Source organism: Nothoprocta perdicaria, unplaced genomic scaffold, assembly GCF_003342845.1.
Source record: "Nothoprocta perdicaria isolate Ctin4 unplaced genomic scaffold, notPer1 scaffold_176, whole genome shotgun sequence".
NCBI classification, from domain to species: domain Eukaryota; kingdom Metazoa; phylum Chordata; class Aves; order Tinamiformes; family Tinamidae; genus Nothoprocta; species Nothoprocta perdicaria.
This window is the reverse complement of record NW_020454938.1, coordinates 1,231,510-1,253,082: the sequence shown is the minus strand read 5'-3', so window position 1 is coordinate 1,253,082 and position 21,573 is coordinate 1,231,510. Positions and strand designations below refer to the sequence as shown.

The window sequence follows — 21,573 nt, the reverse complement described above, 5'->3', positions numbered from 1 at the left end:
TGGGTAGACCAGCCAATATGCAGACTTGTTTCATTGAGATAGCTGGGGGATTGGGCACTGTAGATATATTAACAGTTTTCCCTCCCCATCTTCTGTACTGCGTTCACGTTGAGTGCTGTTCATAGGCTGTATTTATCTTGGAGTTCTCTGATGTAATGTCATTGGCTTTCCTCTTTGTTTACCTTCTGTAAGACATCATCATTATTCTCTGGTAAATGTTTCGTGTCTTTCGGGGATTTGGGGTTGATTGTTTCGGGGGGAGGATTTTTTTTACAGCTTTAAAAACTCAGATTAAAAAAATAGAACCTGCTCCCAGCAAAATCCTTTTTTTTTTTTTGGAAAAGAAAGAAAACCTCACCCACTTCTGCTGTATGTAGTAGTCTAAAAGCTGCCATTTCTGCTCACCACCACGTTTCACCATTTGCTTTCTTCCCTAAGGGAGCAGGTCTGTGTGGAGTGTGTGGAGAAGCAGCAAGCAGTGACTTTGGCAGCTTCCCTAGTGCATTTTGATCCTGCTYCCAGCACGCTGCATGGGGCCATCTCTTCACCTTTTGAAGATCCTCCAACCTGCTGGCTTGAACTAGACCATTCGTATTGCTTTGTTGTCTGTTTTAAATCTTCCCACAGCAAAAAGTGAGTTATTGGATGGCAAAAATCCACATTGTAGAGAGATGGAGCTATGCTGCAGTTTGGTAGTGTGATAAAGAGCCTTTCAACTCTTAAGTCACCAGGGTCATTATAGTCRGACTTGGCAGCAAGAGAAAGTTGGTATCATCTATTTGCTCTTTGGTAGCTCATAATGTGATTTCAGGTAGTGGCATCGATCCAGTTCGCAGTGGGTATTTGTCCAAATTAGAGAAACCACCAGTTAGCTCAGTGTTAATTGGCTTGTTCATTCATAGTAACAGCAAAGGAGCCAAAGGCAGGGCAAACTAGACAGACACTTCTTTTGCTGATACCTAGAGCGGGTCTAGGCACATCCCCGCTGTGGGGGAACCTCTCTGCAACGTATCTATGCAAGAACTGAATCTTCACAATCTTAGGGTTTCATGTACTGTGTATGTGGATTTATAGGCAGCGTGGTAGCAGCTGTCTTGTCAGGGAAAGCTAATAAATTCCCTTGCAAAGGATTTATGCACATATACTTGCTCCTGAAGACTCTAGATGTGGTTTCCCCTTGATCTGTACCTTCAGTCTTCAGCAAATAGTAGTTCTTTTTGTTTTTCCTTTGCCCTCTCTYATTGTTTTCTTTAAGATTTTCCTTCCATACTAAAGTGTTTTTGTTCTAGAAGTTATCTGCCTCTTTTCATTGGAAATGTGGTCCTAAAATCATTTAAATAAGCGGTCAAAAATGGAGGGTGCACTGTTACTGGGCTTCCAGATTTAAGGAAGTAAGAAATGATTTTTGTTAATTCTCATCCCGGTAATGCAGATGTATAACCTTGGTTCCTAGATTGCAAACTGAACTGTGTTTCCTTCTGTAAGGTGTCAGCCCATTGGGTGGTGGCTACGTCCTGGCCCAGTGGCATTAGCAGCTCCTCCCAAAACCTGTGCAAGTGCAGGACTGGAAGCGAATCATTRTGGTTCTTTCGGATTGCAAAGCAGCAACAGCAGAGCCTATAAATAGGAAATCTAGTTCCCCTGAGTTTAGCTGGCTTTGAACATTACAAGGGGTACTTGATATCATCATAATACATGTTGTACATATATTAAAAAAAGAAAAGAGAGAGACAAATCAAATGCAGAGAGAGGTCAAACTGAGCAGAGACCAGTGTTTGTTAATATTTGTGCTGGGAGGGTTGTCCTGGTTTGGRTTGGTTTGGTTCATGTCACATTCTTGATTTCAGTTTGAGTTTCTCCTGACCTAGATTTCTGGGCAGACTGAAGTGCAGCCAGAAACTGTAAAAATGCAAAATTATTCATTTATTTATTTTTAAACTGCACAGCTCTATTAAGCTTTCAGAAGATACTTTATACCCTGCCTTTGAAGTAAACTAAGCCAGAGAAGGAGGAGTGGGTTGAAAGTGCTTGTGTCTGTTTGCAGCCTAGCCAGTTTACAGCTAAGATCTGGATTCTCAATGCTAGGAAAATCTACACTTTTTTGGAGCGCAGAGAAGAGAGAAAAGAGATCAATGTGTCCAAGAGCAATACTTTACACCTTTGGTATGTTCTCAAACCTCAGATGCTGGCAGTGCTGTGAAACAGCTGAGAGCTGGAAGATTATTTCGGTTACTGACATGTAAATGAGCAGACCACACATTGAAGCTGTGTATACTCCATCTGCCAAGCCACTCATTCTTCCCAGCTTGGGACAAATTAGGAACTCTGGCCCAGTGGTGGAAGATGATTATTCCTTTCCCAGTCCCCCAAAGCAATATATTCTCCTGCTTTGAGCCGGATTGAAACTGTTGACCTGGAGGTGGGAAACAGTATCTGTCCCCCTGATTCATCCATAGTCTGACCTAGGCTTCATTGAAACTACTGACTTTTTTCTGATCTCAAAAAACCCACCTAGCTGCCCTCTGGGACCAGGGGCCAAATTGGAACGAGACAGTTAGGTAGGATAAAGGCCGTATTCCCCAAGGCCACATGGTCCAGCAGTTGCTAGTCTGCCATAAATATTAAATTAGGCTAACAATACAAAATGTATTGAAAATAAATCTGTGGAGAAAGACTATGACTATTCCTGTAAGTAAACGACAAGAGACTATGATGGTGTAACCTGCCTTTCTGAGAGCCATACGAAGGAGCTGTGACATCGTTTTAGAGTCTTTCCAGAGTTATTCAGACTTGCCTCTGAATTTGACCCTCCTTCATGAAGCTGCGTGACCAAAGATTGCTGATGTTCCTTGCAAAGCGCTCTGCCCTCCGCGGAGTCACTGAGAGTTCCCAGAGCCTCCAATTCCCATTTACACTGCCTCTTGCTAGGGGTACAGAACAGGAGGCAAAGCTGCCAAAGTACTTCAACTACCTGGATTAATTAGGTCCTACATCACATGTGGGACCTCAGCAAGGTGAATAATGATTAAACCAGGAACCTTCTGGTAGCTAAATACCTTCCTCTTCCCCTCTGCTCTGTTTCAGCTTCTTTAACCTTGTAAGCACCTCAAGACAGGAATGGTGGTGTCTGTATGTAAAGAACCGCACTTCTGCATACGCAATAGCAATAATAATAATAATAASGATAATAAATGTTTCTCCGATGAAGTAGGTAGTAGCATTCTTCTTCATTTTACAGATGGTAAAACAGACACAAAGACATATAGGATGTTGCTTAGTGTTATCTCATGCCTCATTAGCAGAGCCAGGATTGAACCCAGGAAATGCATTTCCCATTTCTTGCTCTTCCCACTAGATACAAGCACCCTCTTTTAATGRCTTGTAACGACTCTTTCTTGTGTTTTTTTTTCTGCAGAAGCAGCAGCAACAGCAGCCTGGAGACTGATGATGAACCTCCTTGTGCGGAAGAAATAGATTATAATACTGACAGCTGCTCTGATGGTGAAGGGGACCTTTCGGAGCTAGACAAAGAGATACAGGAGTGCCTGTCGCAGCTGGAAGGAGAGACGGAAGGCGAGGGGGTGACCACGGGGCGGACGTGCAGCTCCAAGGTTCTCAGAGGGCTCTGTCCTTCCACCCAGCCGTCAGACAGCAATCCCGCTCTCCCGCTGCGGTCAGTCCCGCTCGGGATGTACAGTGGCTTTGAGAGCAGCCCAGCGTGAGGAGGCTTTGGCCTGCCCAGTGCCAAGCCAATGCGTTGGTGTCGTGCTCGTCTTTTTGCCGGCTTCAGCATCCTGCCCAAATGTGTCATTTCTGTTCGGCATGGAAAATGGACTATATGTTTGTGTAATTTATGTACATTATATAGAGAGAAGGACTCCTCATCGTCTGTACACAAAGTGGAGTGAGGGGCTGCTGGCCCAGGTGGAACTACGTGAGGATATTGGCCATTCCTAAACGCAGTGCCCAGCTCAGTGACTACCTGTGATTTATTAGTACATAGACATGATCCAGAGGAATGGTCTTCTAAATGGCCAAGAAAGAAGAGATGATGACCCTCATCCCAATTTAGGCTTTTACTGTGGACACCAGCCTTTGTCTACAACACCTGGAAGGATGGCACTTTTCTGAGGCCTTTGGTCCGAGCTCTCTGTTACCGTTCATTTCTCTTGAGCTGTAGAGCACGTGTCTGATTACTGTCCGATCAGAATTTTGACGAGTGTCTTCAAGAGGCTTCGGATCTCACTGCATATGCATCTGAGCTAGTCACATCTTGGCATCAGTCTGAGAAATCTGCCATGTCCTACCAAGGAGTGCACCAGTGACAGTGCAGAGCAGCTCCTCACCTGCAGAAAATCAGTGCTGTGCTGACTGCCGTCAGGAAATACTGCTGGCCATTCATTTTGTTCCTGGGATCCTCTCTTGTCACTGTAAAATGTCCTGTGTACACATATCTCTGGAAACCTRGGCTAAATTTACTGCACTGAAATGAGTTAGTCCACCATAATCTTAGTTGAGTATTTTTATGCTTGAACCGATTGGACCYGAGTACAGAATTTGTATCACAGAGCTTGTGAAATGATATTTTCACTGTAAGACACCCTTCTATCAGGATGTGCTAAGAGAGAACAAATACAGCAGTTCATCCTGACCAACTAGAGCTAATATTGAAAGAGTTATTATTGGGAGTGAGAGGGGTTTGGGGTGTTTCCAGGAGAAAACATGTTCTCTTGAAGTAACCAGGAATCCTTCAGTATCCAGCAATGGATTAGTGATGGTGACAATATCCAAGAGTGAATTTGGCCCAAGTATCACTGCAGTGACAGATTATTCTTTGTTTGTTTTTTTTTTTATGATGCCACTGATGAAAACTAGACCTGGTTACAGGATGCCATTTATGCTGGAGAGCAGTGCAGTAGAAGAGATTACAGGCAGGGTATGCAGAGATCACTGGGACAGAACTGGAACAGAACAGCTTCCCTTCTGAGCCTCAAATAGAAAAAAACATTTTTCTCTAAAATTGTCTGCAAACACAGATCCTGATTCTATAAAATCATCTGTCATGGAGAACAGGCAATATAGCAGTGTCTTTGCAGTCCAAACCTCACCAGCAGTAGAGTTCACCTGCCCTCAGTTTTACACGGATGGTGACAGGAGCAGAGATGTGGCTTTTTGAACCTCAGCGCCGACAGAGAGCCAACCCAGAGAGCCTGAGGTYCTGAAGTGTGAAGGCCACATCACTGTGTCTCACTTGTCACGTTGCCTGAAATTCCTGTGTGTCCCAGACCCTGCTACTGCATGTGGGGAATTGCCTTAAACCTAGATGGAGTTAACTGCATTCTGCAGGAATCTGACAACTCTAGCACTGCTTGCTTTATGAAGTTTGAGGAAGAGGAGGAACATACAGTGTGTGATAGATTTGCAGGTTATACAGCTATCGTTGTCAGTGATTATTATTATCATTACTTAAATATGTGGCTAAAAGTACCATGTCAGCCTGCCATCTGTATGCTGTCTGTGCAGAAAATTTCTGGTAAAGACAGAGATTTGTTCTGATATATGGCCAAGCATCTTTCTCCCAGACTATCTAAATAGAGTTTCCCAGCAGGAGCTTGTGCTTGGGAGGAACAGTTTCTTCCTCTGCTGCTGAAGTTTCAGTAACAAGGTGTTTTAACATCTTAGCCAGAACACAACAGCTCTAGTTCTCACTTTATAATGCTGCTCAAATGACAGGCAGCTTGGGTCCTTGTAAACTGAACTTCTTAATCTGAACTAACTCATTAGCTATGGTGTGTGTTCTGTACAGATGTCCTGTTCTGCTGCCTTTGGTGTGGAGCTTGTTGCACATAATACTGAATTTTCCTAGAAGAATCGCTCACAGGAATGGACACGAAAGAAGTAAAACAGGTGTTCTCATTATGATAGTTTGTACAACATTGCTTGAAAGCTTGTTAATAAAAAACGATATATGGGCATAGTTAACTTCAAAATCCAGCATTTATGTGCATGACAAAACACCCTCATTCTCCTAGATCCTGTCTGCAGCATTCACAGGCCRTGCTGTAGGATCTTCTGGATTCAGCGTAGGCCCAGGACACGCTGCAGAAAATACTACTGTAAATGAATGTAAGTGGAGATGTGCACGTGCACATACAGAGCCCTGCGCGTTCCACCCTCTCTGCATTGAGTACCAGTGCCCTGCCAGAGCAATGGCAGAATGATGCCCACCCAGCCTGGCTGATGTACATCTTCTTATCAGAAAGGAAAATAAATCTTCTTAAATCAGCATTTTTCTTAATGCCAGCTTTGTAATTTGACTGCAAATATTATGGACTAGTTGCAGCCTTATAGATACTTTGTTTTGAAGTTCTTATACTATGGAGAATTTGGTTCAATGGAGAAATTCTGCCTGAATTGCAATTTATTCAATCTGTAGACTGAGAGAGAATTGCACYGGAGTAAATGTAGACTCCATGGAAGTACGAACCCAATGTTTAAGAGCTGCTGTAGCTCAGATCCCTCCTAACTCAGAGCAGTGTCAGGAGGCATTGGAGGTAGAAAGAGCTGGCAAAGGTGCTGTCAACGCTGAGTGGACCCAAGTGTCCCTGCATAGCAACTACTCCTGCACAAAAGCTGCAGTGCAATATGGAAAGACAGGCCAAGGACAGTCTTGGAACCTTCCCTGGTTTCTCCCAGATTGTCAGCAAGCAGTGAGGACGTTGTTGGAGGTGACAGCGAGGCAAGCCCACCACCCCAAGGTAAGCGACCTGTTACTGATAAGGTGGGAGGTGAGAAAAGGTAGCAAAAGAGTTTAGCGATRAACTTGCTGTGAATGGCACATAGGAACCGAGAGCAGAAGCAGTTTTGTCAACTTCTCAGTATCTTTTCAGAGCTTCTGCAGGAAGCGGAGGCTCTTCTTCTTTTGGCAGGCCTCTAGAGGTCAGGCGAGGGCCTCCATCGGCCCTGCTCTCTCGTTATTAAAATTCTCCCTGAGTCATGGTAATTAAGCAGAACTAGGCTCTGCACAGAAGAACGGAAGTGCATTGACTTTAATAAAACAGAGTGTAAAACAACTTTAGATTAACTCCAGCCTTGTTTATTCTTGCACACTTGTAATTCTGGTTTGGTATTTCCCTAGTGAATGGGGCCGTTGTCCCCCGCACTGAGGCACATCACCTCACTTCAGCCCGCTAAGTACCGAGCAGGGAGGCCAGAGCCTTTTCTGGCTTTCGCTACCTAATCCCCCCAAATCTGGAAACAGCTGATGGCGAAAGGGAGGAGGAGAGGGAAGTCTCCCTGCTCCCCACTGTTGTCGTTCCTCAAGAGTCAGCAAGGCTGTCAGGTTGAGATGCAAGCCAAGTATTTCCATAATGCCCAGTAGAGAGGGTGTCCTAGAGGCACTTGGATGGTCCGCGCTGCTAAAGCAGTTCTGGTTTCCTGCCAGGCACATTAACTTTTTTTACTGATGCCTTTTGTCTCCCTGGCTCTCTTGGTGCTGTGAATAGCGGTGCTCTCCTTCCTCCCTCCTCCCGGCTTTACATGACATGGGTAGAGGAGCGGGGCTCACACTGCTCCCTCTGTCTCCTCCCGCCCGCTCCGCCGGCCGGCCGGGCCGCACTCGCCCTTTCCCAGCCCAGGAGATCCTATGGATGCCTTGCCAGTGAAATACCACACGCATGTGTAAGCCCTTGGCCTAAAGCTAAATAATTAAACAGTAAAAAATAAAAAAGAATGAAGTCAGCAAACTGAAGGAAGGGCAAAATCTAATTATTTCTATCTGCTGTTTGTTATGAGGCTGTCGAGCTGCTCTGTCCCCTGGTTTTACAGCACTCTGGAAAATAACCATTATAATAATAACAATAAACAACCATGCACTGAGTTGTTTTTGAAGGAAGCAGGGAGAGGAGAGAGCAGCTCCTCTCCACTGCTTGCTCCCCTCTGCCTTGGAGCAGGCAGGCAGGTGCTGGTGATTTCTGCTGTCTTATCTGTCCTTGAACAAGATGATTGCCCCCATCTGTCACTTAGAGGCAGAAAGTGTGAGTGGGTGACTGCCTGGCAGCTGGCTCAGGACTCGGATTGTGTTTCCTGCTCTGCCCAGATTCCCTGCGTGTGCTTGGACAAGTCAGGTAGCCTCAGCTCCCGGCCTCGGTCACTGCGTAGCATGGGAACAGGGCTCAGATTCCTCACTGTAGGGTGAGGAATGGGGAGGGAAAGAAATGGGTGTAAAATAATGTAAGTGTTTGTTCCGTACTGATCTCAGCTACTGCCAGCTGAGAGTTGCTGCTTGTGAAGGAGCGTGGCTCTTGTCATCACTACTCACCRCCTCAATGAGGTACAGTAATGGTGATGCTTTTTTAGACTGTTTCTCTTTTAACAATGATGGATAACTTAAACAGTCTCTGTTAGCTAGTTGTTAATCAGCCTGGCCTGTCCCGTGGCCTTGTCCTCACACCGGTGAGTGCAGTGGAAGTTTCCACGCTGAYTGCAGGGAGAGCAGGACAGGCCGGTGTGTGACAGCTCTCGTACGGTTAGCTGGGCAGGACAGCCAGCTGGGCTGAGAGGCAGAAGTCTYTGCAGACACCAGGCAAAAGCTTGGAGAACTAGAGACTCAGACCAAGCAATCACAGCAGGAAAGGGTGAAAGGGAAGGCAAAATTAAAGGGGGAACAAGAACTAAATCAGGAGAGAGGAAGGAGGGTTCACAGTGTCAGGAAATAGATAAAGAGAACAGAGAGGAACAGGAATAGGGGGCACTTGGAGGAGACAGGCAGAGCAATGGGAGAATTGTTCCTGTTTGTATTCGCTTTTTCCATCCCCTGGTAGTGTGTCAGTATTAACACTACCAAGAAACAACTCTCTCTGCTATAGAATAAATCTGCCACTGTATTCCCCACTCCATAAACGGCAGCCAAGTCTGTATCCTCAGCGCCGCATTGTGTGTTCAGTGCTGTATTTTGAGAGTGCTTTTCRTGATGTTCAAGCCTGTGCCATTGCTGGCCTTTGGTTTCCTCTCTGTGGACTCATTTTCTCAGGTTTTGGAGGATCCGTGGCATATTATTGTTGGTGCAGCAGTGTGTGGCTATTTTCCGTGCTTTTATTACACTTTAAAGAGTGGAATGGAGAGAAATGAAAGAGATGAAAAGGAGGGAGTGATAGAGGAAGGAGGAGGCAGAAAGAAGTGTCCTGCTCTGTGAGGGCCTGTAACAAGATGGCAAGGCGGTTATTGGCCTCATGAGCTTTGTTAGCCAYTGATTGAGCTGTTTGTAGCCACACAGAGACCAGCAAGAGAGGAAGACAAATCTACCACTTAAACAACCATGCATTGGATTCCCTGGAAATAATTCCAGTCCCAGAAAACAGTTTCCTCGGTTACCTTGGGCTAACTGAGCTCTGGGCACCAAGGCTGGGTCCTGCTGAATCCTCACCAGCTGGTGCAATTGCACTCWCAACCCTCTCTCTTGCCTCCTTGCTGCTAAATGTGCTTCCAAGTGCATGGCTAAGTCGGTGTGAATGGTTTTTGGTGTGTGCCCTGGCAGTTTGAGTGCACATCTGAAGTAGTTCCCCAACCTTGCCAAAAGAAAAAGTCCTCAAAAAGCTACTTAGCTTTTGTATGTTTGCTTCCTCATCTATAAAATGGGGCTACTAATACTGTTTACTGGTGAAAGGGATCACCATGAGGCTTAAATGACCAGAATTTGATACATGAAATCTTCTTAGAAGGCGGGTAGGAGAGGAATTGCATCCTGATATTAGTTCTGAGCATGGTCATTCAAATTCCATCCTTACCCCAAGGAGCTTTCTCTGTGTATCTGTTATTGCTGAAACGGGAAAATACTGTGAATCTCTGTGATCATTTCTGCCTCCTTCCTGGGGCAATTGTGTTTCCTTTGGTTTATGCAGAAGGTGGCACAGATGGGGTGGGCAAGTCTTTGAGGTGAGCACACAGGGCAGGCAGAAAGGCTTTGTATCCTTTGACAACAGGATGGTCTTCCAAGAATGAACCAATGTATTGGTGGGAGAGCTGGGAAAATGGGACATTTAATAATGGTGAAGAAGAGAGACTTGGGAGAATAATGGATTTGCCTGGTAAACAACTGGAAGCTCTCTGCACAAGTCCGGCAGTGTAAGGGCTAAACAGGAAAAATGTAAAACCTTAATACATAATACCAAGCTATAAATTAATCGGCTTCCCAGACATATGGAAAAGAGAAAGTCGAAACAGCAGAATTAAGATTAATTGACTGTGAAGCATTAGGGAATTGATAGGTTGGGTCAAGGAAAGAAGAATTAGGCCAACAAGCATTGACAGATAGAGACTAGAGCAGAGCTGCAAGATATCCTGAGGCAAGGACAAGAATGGAGGAAATGTAATATAACTAAAAGTGTACGAGGAACTCATTATGCCTCAAAAAGAATGGCTTAAAAAGTTGAAGCAGAAGACTGTGGTGAGGAACATAGCAGAATGAGACAAGGCAGGTGTAGATGGAATCAGAAAAGTCTTGGCCCCCAATGAGTTGTTTGTGACTGGGARCATGCAATGCAAGAGAAAGAAATCCTATAATTATGTTAAAAGGAATTAAAGCATGCATTTTATACCACAAAAGTAAAACACATAAGAGGTCATGCAGAGGGTTGGAATAGTTGTTGCCTTTTAAAATTCACCTACCACCAAAACAGTTGCTACTAGTTACATAGCAACAGCAGGGATGGGACGGGGCCAGAACAAAGGGGTGCAAATTAAAGAATATTTACACTGAATATAAGGGAACTCAAATTGTTGAACCCAAGGGAATTCCCAGCCAATGCAATCTTTGAACAGTTAGGAATGGACTTCAAGAGTTTATTTTGTTTTGGGAGGGTTCTACAGTCTAGAGAAGGGCAAACAGGGTATTTGTGGAGAGGGGGGGACAGGAGAACCCAGAAAACTGTAGATCAGCCACCTAAGGCAAATGCCTGGAGAGAAACCTCAACAAATTATGAAACAATCAATTCATTAGCAGCTATAGGATAAGAGAACAGCAAAAAACATGACATGGATTTGTAAAAGTGATTTAATTTCCTTCCTTTATTGACTCTCTAGTTTACAGGATAAGGCAGAAGGAATGCATGTTTTTACTTTAGGAAGGCTTTCAATACTGTCTGACATGACTTTTTTTTTTAAGGAGCTAAGGAAATATAGCATATATGAAACCACTGTTAAGATAGGTGTACACTGGTTGGAAAATAAATCATAAAGGCTGGGCTTTGTTTCCAGTAAATTAAGCCTTCTGAAATTTAAGTATCTAGTCCAAATTATACAGAGCGAGTCATTATAGAGAGGGTCTATATCCTTTCCCAAGGAGAAGTATCTAAGTTTCATGGAAAGGATTCTTTGTGGAGATGCTTTTTCCATTAATTGTTGTGAGAAGCTAGAAAAGCAGCTTGGGCTGGACAGCTAGCTTTAATCCCACCCCCCAATAGTATCCAAATCATACATGTAGGGCATTATTTTGCTTAAACACCTGGGATTGTACCAGAGAAAATACACTGATTTTTGCATTTATTTTACTCCCTCACACACCTGTATGTCAACACACCTCAGCATGTGCYCACCTCATCTACAGCCTCTCCCATGCAGGGTTCTGCTTCCCCACCAGGATCAGCTACCCCTCCAGAGCTGAACGCAGTCAGTGCTGGCRGTTTGGGTCCAAAAGGGCCCCAAAGGAGCCCAGGATCACAGCAGAGACATCCCCSGTGGCCGGTGGGCAGATGCCAGGGGCCCAGGGTGCGGAGCGCGCGCKGCAGCCTCTGCGCCAGATGGCCGGCCTGCTCTCGGGTGTGAGGGCTGCTTTGTGCTTTTGGCTTTACTGATGCGGAGAGAACATTTTGAACTGTGTAAGCCTTCTAACCTTGTRTCATTGGCACACGGACAGCAGCAGCACACTGCTGAACATAATAACAGGAGGGAAATAGCCCTAGAATTAAATAAGAATTTAAATCTTAGAGTTCACAGCTCGGAGCAAGAGGCTTTAGCTACGTTATTTACAGGAATTGGTTGAGTCATATTTGAGAGGATGATGGATAACGTTTATTCTTTCCTGACTGTAGTTGAATAAATTATTTGCCAATAATTCTATCTATGATTTGACCAGTTCTGGCYGCTTCCTCCACCGTGTGTGCTGTGGGAACGTTAGCTGGATGCTGGATGTGTGTGCAGCATATGCATATCCAGTCCTTGGCATCTAGCTGTGAATTCATTCCCCAAAGACAATTTTCAATGAGATTTACCCTAGAGCGACTGTGTGCAGGGTTTGATCTGTCATATTCAGAATGATTCATTTTTCACCTCATCAAGTAGGAAGAGAGGAGGGAGAAAGAGAAAGGGAAGGTTATTCCATTCTTCACAACAAACACTTATCTTCAAAGTCTCAGCTGCCACAGAGCGGTACCCRGCTGCCCACTGAGGGACACTACAAATGTTGCTTGGCAACCCCACGCCATGGATGGGAGGCTCAGCATCACTCGGAGACACGGAGACGGAGGGAAGGAGGCAGCGGAACACCAGGACACTCGCTCCTGTCTGGCCCGGTTAGAAATGCCCAGGTCACGGCCACTGCTCATGTCCTGGTAATTGTCATAGGATCTACCCCGCTAAGTCCTTTCTGCCGAGTGGGAGAATAATTGCAGTTCATAAATGGTGACGAGTCCCTTGCCCRCTCCCCAGGAGCAAAGACACTTTGGATCTATTAATATCCTGAAGGTCRCTGAATTCTTCCTTGCACAGCTAGCTGTGAGCAAACCTTCAATGGCGCAGAGGTGCGGCTTGGTTAAATATCCAGAGGGATCAGGAGAGAAATCATTCTCCTGTGCAGCACTGAACAGCTGCCCTGGMACCTTGTCAGAATTATCAAGCCCTTGGTATAGAGCTCTTGTAGCCCTGATGGTCTGAGGATATTAGAGAAGCTAAGTTTGCAAGAGGAGGCAATAGCTTTATTCTGCCAGTTGTTAAAACTGAAAGCTGGTAAGTTTTCAGGCACAGTATTTCTTACTCGATTTTGTCGCTGTTGAAAGTTAAATGAAACAGCTTGACCTCATGGAGTAAATCCTGTGTGGCCAGAGTGCTAACACATGTTGCCAAACTCCTAAATATTTCCAGCATCTAGCACCGGTGGAATATTTTCATGTATTCATGTGTGCCTACACACAGAGAAAAAAATATATCTGTCTCAGTGAGGACATGAGGAGCAAGAGATTAACAAACTTCCTGTGAAATTTAGCAAAAATGGGATTTGGGCTGCAAAAGAATGTTCTGTTTCAAGCTAGATGTTTTGCTTTGCTCAGTACTAATCTGAGGAGAACGTGGTGCCCGTTTTTCTCTGATTTTGTGCAACATTAGACTGGCATTTTACACTGTGAAGTCTAAACATTTTGGAGCAGGCAGAGATGTTTCTATAGAACTGGCTTTTCGTAAGTACTTAAAACTGCAGCAGTCCAAGAGTTTTGTTTACAGAAAGTGTCTAGACTCCAGTAATCCTGCAGTTTCTGTGTTATCAGAAATCTTTACCCTACCATCTTGCATAGTCTGTATATCTGAAATCCTCCCCCCCTCCCCAAAGTTAGGACCCTTCTGCCCRGTTATGAGTTCTCTTCTCATTGCCTTGCTCCTTGAACACACACCTCCGTAGGTTCACAGTTTTATTCTAGATCCAGCTGCTTCCATTTTTTCTGGGCTCCTGAAGTGATGGATAGTTTGTGGAGTCACAGGCKCTTGCTGCAGATGGAACTGCCTTGAAAAAACATGTAAACTTATTTACATAAGTCAGTGTTTCACAAATAATTGTTTGTGTTTTTTTGGCAGACTTTGTAAATTCTTTTCCCTTTTTCATTGTCTTCTCTTAAAGAAATTGGAACAATTACATGGTGTTTTGTGAGGAGATTTCTTTTTACTGAGTAACGTTCTGAGGACCCTGTTCTTCCTCACTGAGATTTTCTGCTGCCCAAATTGAGCTCAGCTCGCTGGAGTCCTGCCTAATTTATTACCAGAGAAAATCAAAACAGAGTTGAGCTTCTGCTTCTCTTTCCCCTCACCTTCCTTCTTTCCTTCATTCCCCAAAGCACCCTGGGGAACATAGATCCCAGCACTCGGATTCCAAGGGAACACACAGCTGATTTCTCTCCACTGAGTCTTCCTGTGCAGACCACTTGGCCCCTGGCTGTGAGTGTGTACTCGGTCCTGCCTCAGCAGCRGGGCAAGAACTTCTTCCTTCAACAGAAGGAAGAGAAGAGGGAAGAGACTAGAGGCAAGACCCTTTCTTCTGCAGAGTTCAGCCTGTCCTCAGAACTGCCATCTATTGATATAAACTTACGAGATGGAGAGCACTCTTAACTTCTCCATTAAAATAAATCAAAGACTATTCACTCATCGCTGGTCAATATATGTGCTATCCTACTCTTTCTTTCATTCAGTGTACTCTTTCTTTCATTCTTCCACTTGCTCCTCCAGCCTCGCTGTCACACCAACACGTGCCTGCACCTATATATTTTTAGTCACTAGTGTCACTTATGTGACTGCCCCAGTGCTGTGTAGCTCTGTCTAGGGCTGATCCACTTGGCTTTGGGTTTCAAGTTAATGTCCTACGTGCGATATCAAAYGGAAGCCAGAAAGTGAAGGTTGGGACTTAGATGGGAGCCATGTTTCTAATTCTTTGGTTTCCTGTAGCTTTCAGTCTTCTCTCTCAGAGGCATTTCTCTTGAAGCATGTGCCCTCTCATCCTTTCTTTTCCTGCCTTTCACAGGCAGAGTCAAGAGGGCCTAGGAAAGCCTYGCTTTTGTTTGCGAGCAGGCCATGCTGATGCCTCAGTGGGTAGGAGACCAGAACCAGGCCTGCTCCTGCACTCCAGAGTGATAATACCTTTTCAAAAAAATAATTGCCTTTGATTAAAATGTAAGGGCACCATCTTCTTTTTGTTGTTGTCATTAATGAGGGCTGCAGGCTATGGGCCTTTGAAGTGTTTTCTTTTGGCTCATCTCCCTGGTCTTTCTTCCTTTTTTTTTTCCTTCTCTTTTTTTTTTTTTTTTTTTTTTAATTCTCTCAATTATCTGCCCTTTCCAGCTCAGAGTGAGATTTGTTAATTTTCACATGCTTGCAAAAACCTGCCTGGCACAGTCCAGCTACCTGGCAGCCTCTAAATGGGCAGCCAGTCGCGGGAGCGAGCAAAGAGGCAGCACATCTCCCTCATTAGAGCCTGACCCCCAGTTGGCCACTCCAGAGGGGAAGAGGAGAAAACTGTGCAGTTACCTTGCCAGGATGCTTGGAGAAATGCACTCATCAAGGCATGAATGAGCACACTGTTATATTTAATTAAGACTATCCAAAATTTTATTTGCGATCTCGAGCTCTTATAAGCTAATGGACTACTCTGCGTCGCCTAACCTTGAAGTTACTTTTCTGTTTTCGAGCTTATGGGTGAAATAACAGGACACTAGACCAAAGCTTAATGGATCTTCAAGTATTTACATGTGTATTAAATGTCATAGCTGGTTGCTAGCTTGGATTAGTCAGTAAAGAAATAGTAAGCTTTAGGACTCATACCCCTCCTCTTCCCAGAGCTGTGGTATGGACAGTGGAAACATGACTGGAGCATTCATCTCTTGCTCTTAAAGGGCTTMCTGAAGGTAGAGCAAAGATGTAAAATGTCTTGAGTGACTTGAGCAACGTGGTGCRACAAATCAGTTAGGAAACTAGGAGGAAACTCTTCGGGATAAAAGTCCAGGGCTTTGGCCTTTGGACTTTTCTCTAGGCTGTCCTCTGTAGTAAGTTATGTCCTCATAACCTCCATGGATCCATCTGCCTCCTGTCAAAGCTAATGCAGGGCAGCACCTATCTGCCTTTTAAAAAATGATCCAAAAGCCTTATCCTCTTTTCAGCTGGGATAGTTAAAGATCCTTGTGGAGAAAATGGATCTTTGTCATCCTTAATCTTTATCTCTTTTTTTTTTTCCCTAAAAAAGCACATGTGAATGTTTATAAGCAGCTTCTATTTATCTCTCTCATGAAATACCATCTGCATGTAGTTTCTGTCTGGCCTTTAGGGAGGAAGAAATTGCTGCAGATACGGGCAGTCTCTTAGCTAAGTTGTTTGTCCCAGTTACAGGTGTAAATCAAATGTGAGSGTGGCATTTCTGGGCCAGCTACACTTCTCAGGAATTAAACAAAACAAACCTGAAGATTAATAGCAACATCACAAGTACTTTGAATCTTGGGGTTCTTTAGCCATACCCCACCATCTACCCATGAGTGGYTTTTTTCTTCTGACAAAGGATATTTTCTCCTTGGTCTTCCCTGGCTTGTAAGACAACTTAATGATACCAGATTGTCTAAGTATTGYAGCTTGTCCGAGTCATGGTTCAGGATGGGGATATGGGTACTGTGGAGTACTGAAATCACTTCTGCCCTATTCAAGACTCTCTATACAACACTATCATTCCCCTTCCAATTCCCTTTTCCTCTCAAGAACAGGCATGATCCTCATTTGCAGGCAGACATTTTTCTTCTAAGCATTATTTTAAAATTCTCCCTATTTCTCAGGCTGGAAGTAGCTCTCTGCATTTTTCCTCTGTAGCAAAGGCAACTTCTTGGGAGGGATGATTTAAAAGAGATTGAAATGATTCCTCCACCCTTAGATCTTCTGATGCCTCCAGCAAGAGTACATCAGAGAGCTCCAAGAGTGACCAGAAATGAGTCGCCAGACTCCATTTTCTGGCATGTCTCTATATACAGATCTGCGTGGAAATGATTTAAGTGCTGCTAGTATTCACCATGGAGATTATAGAGATTCCTGCTAATGGAAATGTTGGTGCGTGGATTTGTTTTTCGGAACAATGATATCAACAGAGAATAGCGTGGGGCAGTGAGGCTGCGGGAGCTCATTGACTCCACGAGAGGACTTGGTGCACATGGAGCTCTCTGCTGCCTTGGGCAGAGCAACTCCAAATTCTGCTGTATTCCAAAATTCCTGTGGCTTAAGAAGTCACCATATGCTGCTGAGCAATGGCCGATAACAGCCATTGCCCATTGGTCCTGTCAAATGTGAGGTGGGATGGATGAAGCTGAAGCCTCTTTTGCTAACATCTGATAACGTCTACAGCCATAGTAACTTGATCATGTGTCCTCAGCGTCAAAGTGAGGCAAAGCAGATAYGGCATGGACTGTATGCATCTGACTGAACAGATTTTAATCCCGGGCAGCCTCCTGCTCAGTTGTATGTTTGTGCCTCCACTGAGCTTTGGTCTCGTGGTTCCCAGATATGAGAAAACTTGTATTGTTTTCTCCTGGGAACAGGAGGGTGATGAAGGTGGCGCTTCAGTTACCATGGGAGCACAGCGTGAGGCTCGTGCTGGCCACTGCTTCCCACAGGCCGCGAGCTGCAGCCAYGGGCGCGGGTGGCCTCGCTGGTGTCCCTGCAGGGCTTGTCCACCTGCTCTCTCTGCGGCATCGGAGTGCAGGAATGTGGGTCAGCCCCATTTGCTTTGTGAGAGGAAGATGTGGAGGGACCGGTTGCTATCAGATAGAAGGATGAGAGGCAGTTTGGAGAGAAATTGCAAASTCCTGATTGAAACCTCTGCTGTGAAATCTTGATGAAGATTCTGGGCTTCCATAAGGTGCCTTACTAAAGAGACTGTCCTGCTATAACCGGGGAATAACTGAAAATATTAGTCCATAGAGAAGAAGCAGATTCCTGAGTTTTCCTTTTAGCTCTACTGTCTGGGCTGCTCAAGCATCACTAGGAAGAYGGCAGGGCCAGACCATTGGGCCAGACTCATCTATGTCCTCAAGCAGTGTCCCCCACTCCACTACAACAGCCCACTTGTTCCTTCAGACTTTTAGTCTTCCCTAATCCTGTTCCCTCAGCAATGCTCATGTTGAGCTGCTGACTTCCATGCTTTCCCCTCTCCTGTTCACCCCTTGAACCTTCCTGCATCTCAGCTTGGAAATAATCAAGAGCCATTTCATGCAATTAGAAAGCCATTTGGAGATTTCAAAATGACAATTTCAGAGGGACTTCTTGTTGTCACTGCTATTTTCCTTCCTTGAAAGGAAAGATACCAATACTAATGATACCAAAGATACCTCGCTTTCATCAAGGGGTGACATACCTTTGTAAAGATCTTGCAGCTGTAGCTGTTGCTGAAGTGAGGGCAGGGGTGAGGCTGCGAGTCTGCCCGGGAGGCAGGTGAAAGCAGCTGTCAACCGGTGTCACTAATGTGGATTCGAAAGGATTTGGGAAAGAGTGGGGGCTCCCCAGGAAGGCATAAAAGAGGAAGCCAAGGTTAAGGAAGCTGGAATGATGCTTAATGACAGGGTGAGAACTGGTAAATGATGATGCTTATTGTGGTATAGACAATTACAGGTGCTCTTAGGGACCAGAAGGAAGTGGGGAAAGCATCACCCAGGGAAGCTAACTAGAWGGTATAAACTATGATAAAGAAGGATTTAAAGAAAGAGCCTGCAGCATGGTTAGTGTTAGTCTCCAAGACATATTCGATGGCTGGTAAAGAGTAGCAAGAACAGCAGAAATGCATTAGGTGTGTGAAGTTTGTTGTTGGAAAAGAAAACTTCTGTCTGTCGTAAATCTTTACCTCTTCACCACTTTAGCTGCTTCCTGCATTTCCTAAGCAGGCTTAGTGCTAGAACATGACCAGAGGGATTCAATTTGAGCTCCAAATAATAATAATAAATTCCATAAAGTGATTCCATGTGGAGAGGAGAGATAATAGTGCCTTATGTTTGCACAATGAGGTCCAGGAGAGTTTGGGTCAGGAAGGCTGAAGAGCAGTTTCTCACCTGCTGTTGAAATGCAGCTTGCTGTGGGTGAAACACTGCACCTGCTCTGCAGTAAGTGCACTACGGGTATGTCAAGGGAGGCTACCTTCTCTTGCTGAAGATACTGAATTAAGTCTGGGTACAGAAAGGAAATTCAATTCTCCATGCTGGATTTTAGCCAGGATGCTGAAGTTAAACATCTGGTTAATTAATAAAAGGAGCTGCAACAGCACTGTACTCTCTCACTGTACTGCAGCCATGCTGGGATGCTGGAATCTGTACTGTTTCATGAGGATGAGCCCGTCTCTTCCATTACACTTCCACTGCCAGGTGTCCTGGGACTTTACCTGGAAAGCAGCTCAGCTGAGTCTGGAACAGTAGCTGCTGCTTTTCCCAATGAGTCCMAAACCTGCCTGCCTCTATAGCAGACTTGCTGCCTATTTTACCCAATTCAGTGCCACAGYTCAGACCCAGGCATGTCATTATGCTTCATCCAGCACAAGAGGAGCAGGAGCTGCACAATAGCTCCCTTGACACCTCTCATTCTTTCTACTAGCAGGAAGATCATGTGCTTAGGAAGAGCACAGAGAAAAATGTATCTGTTATCATCTCTTTCCCTGTGTTTGCCTTGGGTTCTCTTGTACTCATTTCCACACGTAGTAAAGACCATCCCAGCTGCTCTGTCTTAGGAATGACTCACAAACAAGAGACTCGGAGACCTGATTGTTACCCATAATGAGAATGTGTTTGATAGGGAGGGGTAGGAGGACCTCATGATAGCTGGTTACTTCTGCTTGGAATCACTTTGTTAAAACCCTCCTCTGCTTAGAAGTTTTGGCTTTCTGGAAGCAGTAACTGGCTTTAGGTCTGAATTTTGGGGTGTTTATTATATTGAAAATCATGGAAAAATCCCTCTGCCCCTACCATCTCCATTCCTCAAAATTAAGCTCTCCCTTACAAGCTGTCATGACCTGTTGACTGCCTCACCTGCATCCCTGTTTCAGTGGGATATTCAGTCTGAGGAATATACAGTCAGAATGAGATCTTACCTTGCTGTAAATCTTTTCTTGCTTCATCCCATGCCCCCTCAGGGTGTCAAATGGAGCAAGAATATTGTAGTGGATTTAGTTCCGCACACCAAACACAGCAGCATCATGCAGCTTGCAGAGAGTTGCCTGTAGCTGGCACAAGACTTCATCCTTGCAGGCCTGTATGTGGGACATGAAGCACCTGAAAGCACAAGCTGGGACTGCTGCTTGCCATCARACTTTGAATCAAGTCCAGATTAAAGAGCAGGACCTTGGCTTTTTGTATCCACACCTGGGGGAGTTTCTCTGCATCACTCTGGCGATGCAACCCTCAAGGAAGGACTCACCACACTTTTTTGCATTTCTTTGGACCCATTCCACTTTCTCAGGCAAAACAGACAATTCTGTGGATAGGGGTTTGCATGATATAGGTAGTTCCACGCATTGGAKGCTCAATCAGATAACAACATTCTCCCTTCTCTGCCTCCTTTCATTTCCCGTGCTTTTGTGAATTCCCTATCTTGCAAACTTTCCACAGCCACCCTTTTTAAAGGCTTGATGGATCCAAAGCCTCCTGTTTCCTGGAGTCCATATGGCTGGAGGATATCTGGTTAGGATAGCAGGTTCTGCATCTCAACCTAATTCAGGGTCATTAAATTATCAAAAAACAACCTTTCCCCCGTGATTTCAGTTGTCTGCAGCAACTACCTTCACTTCCTGGCTGAAACTCTCTCATTGACAGTTTCTGTAGGACACCTGTTGTCTRCTCAGACTCCTGTTGATTTTTCCAGCATCAAGGCAAACCTTTTTCTCCTAGCTCTGCGTGCATCTGAGGGCTAGCTCAGCCATCCCACATGTCTCTCATACWGAGCTTTTTACCTCAGAGAATCTCSTCATCCCCAATCTGGAGTATATGAGTTTATATCCCTTTCAGAGAGATTTTTATTGGTCTAGTCTTCACTTAAATTTTTGCTTTGTGAGTTTTTGTTGTYGTTGTTCCTTGTCCTTTTCAGATTCCATCCTTTTGCTCCTAATCCCTCCACCTGGTATGGCTCACACAGCAGAATCTCTCTGCCTCCTTGGTGTATACGCCCTTCAAATATTTGTAGACATTTATCACTTCTCCCCCCAACCCGCTTAGTCATCTCTCTGCCAAGCCAGGCATATTTAGTTCTTCCCATCTTTCCTTCTCAGTTACTCCCTCCGGTGCTCATAATTCATTTCCCCTTGCTCTTCTTTGATTTTTTTTCCAGTTTGTCAGCACTTAAAATATATCTTCCTCAATATGTTTTAATATGTACAGACACAAAATACTGAGAATGAGAAACTTCCTGAATGGAGAAGACTTGTTGGCTCTAACCCAGTGGGAATATCTAARAGTGAGTAGATGTGGGAATTCCTAGAGCAAGTTCTAGGTTGGTCTCTTGGAGACAGAAATTTCGTTTTCCTGGAAATTGTTCTATTCAAACAACTTTACCCCCTCAAAATCTGTAATGAAAGATAGTAGCAGCTTCATTTTCTCTCTCTGCTTGTTTCTCCAGTTCTTCTCTTAACAAGACAGACTCATCTTACCCACGTGTCACGGGCTTGGACCCTCATTCCCTCTCTGTCTCCCTCGCAGGCGAAGGGCTCTGTTGATGAGCGATGCTTTTCCAGAGGGCCCTGGGCTGCCAGTGCTCGGGAGACAGAGCGGCTGCATCTTATCAGTGCTGAATCTCTTTCTCTCAGCTCTGTTCTTCTCAAAT

At 44.8% G+C, this 21,573-nt stretch overlaps 1 protein-coding gene and 1 long non-coding RNA gene across 3 annotated transcripts in view; both read left to right on the top strand.

Moving 5' to 3' along the window:
• Nucleotides 1-3,766, top strand: part of AGBL1 (ATP/GTP binding protein like 1) — a 226,126-nt gene extending 222,360 nt beyond the window's left edge. The window contains exon 22 of the mRNA XM_026036318.1: nt 3,416-3,766. Coding sequence (XP_025892103.1) covers nt 3,416-3,722 — 307 coding nt within the window. The 3' untranslated portion in view covers nt 3,723-3,766. The remainder of the gene's footprint in view (nt 1-3,415) is intronic.
• A 4,223-nt stretch (nt 3,767-7,989) lies between these two features.
• Nucleotides 7,990-21,573, top strand: part of LOC112944812 — a 32,132-nt gene continuing 18,548 nt past the window's right edge. For both annotated transcript variants that reach the window (XR_003248844.1, XR_003248843.1), the window contains exon 1: nt 7,990-8,126. This is a non-coding gene — a long non-coding RNA (uncharacterized LOC112944812). The remainder of the gene's footprint in view (nt 8,127-21,573) is intronic.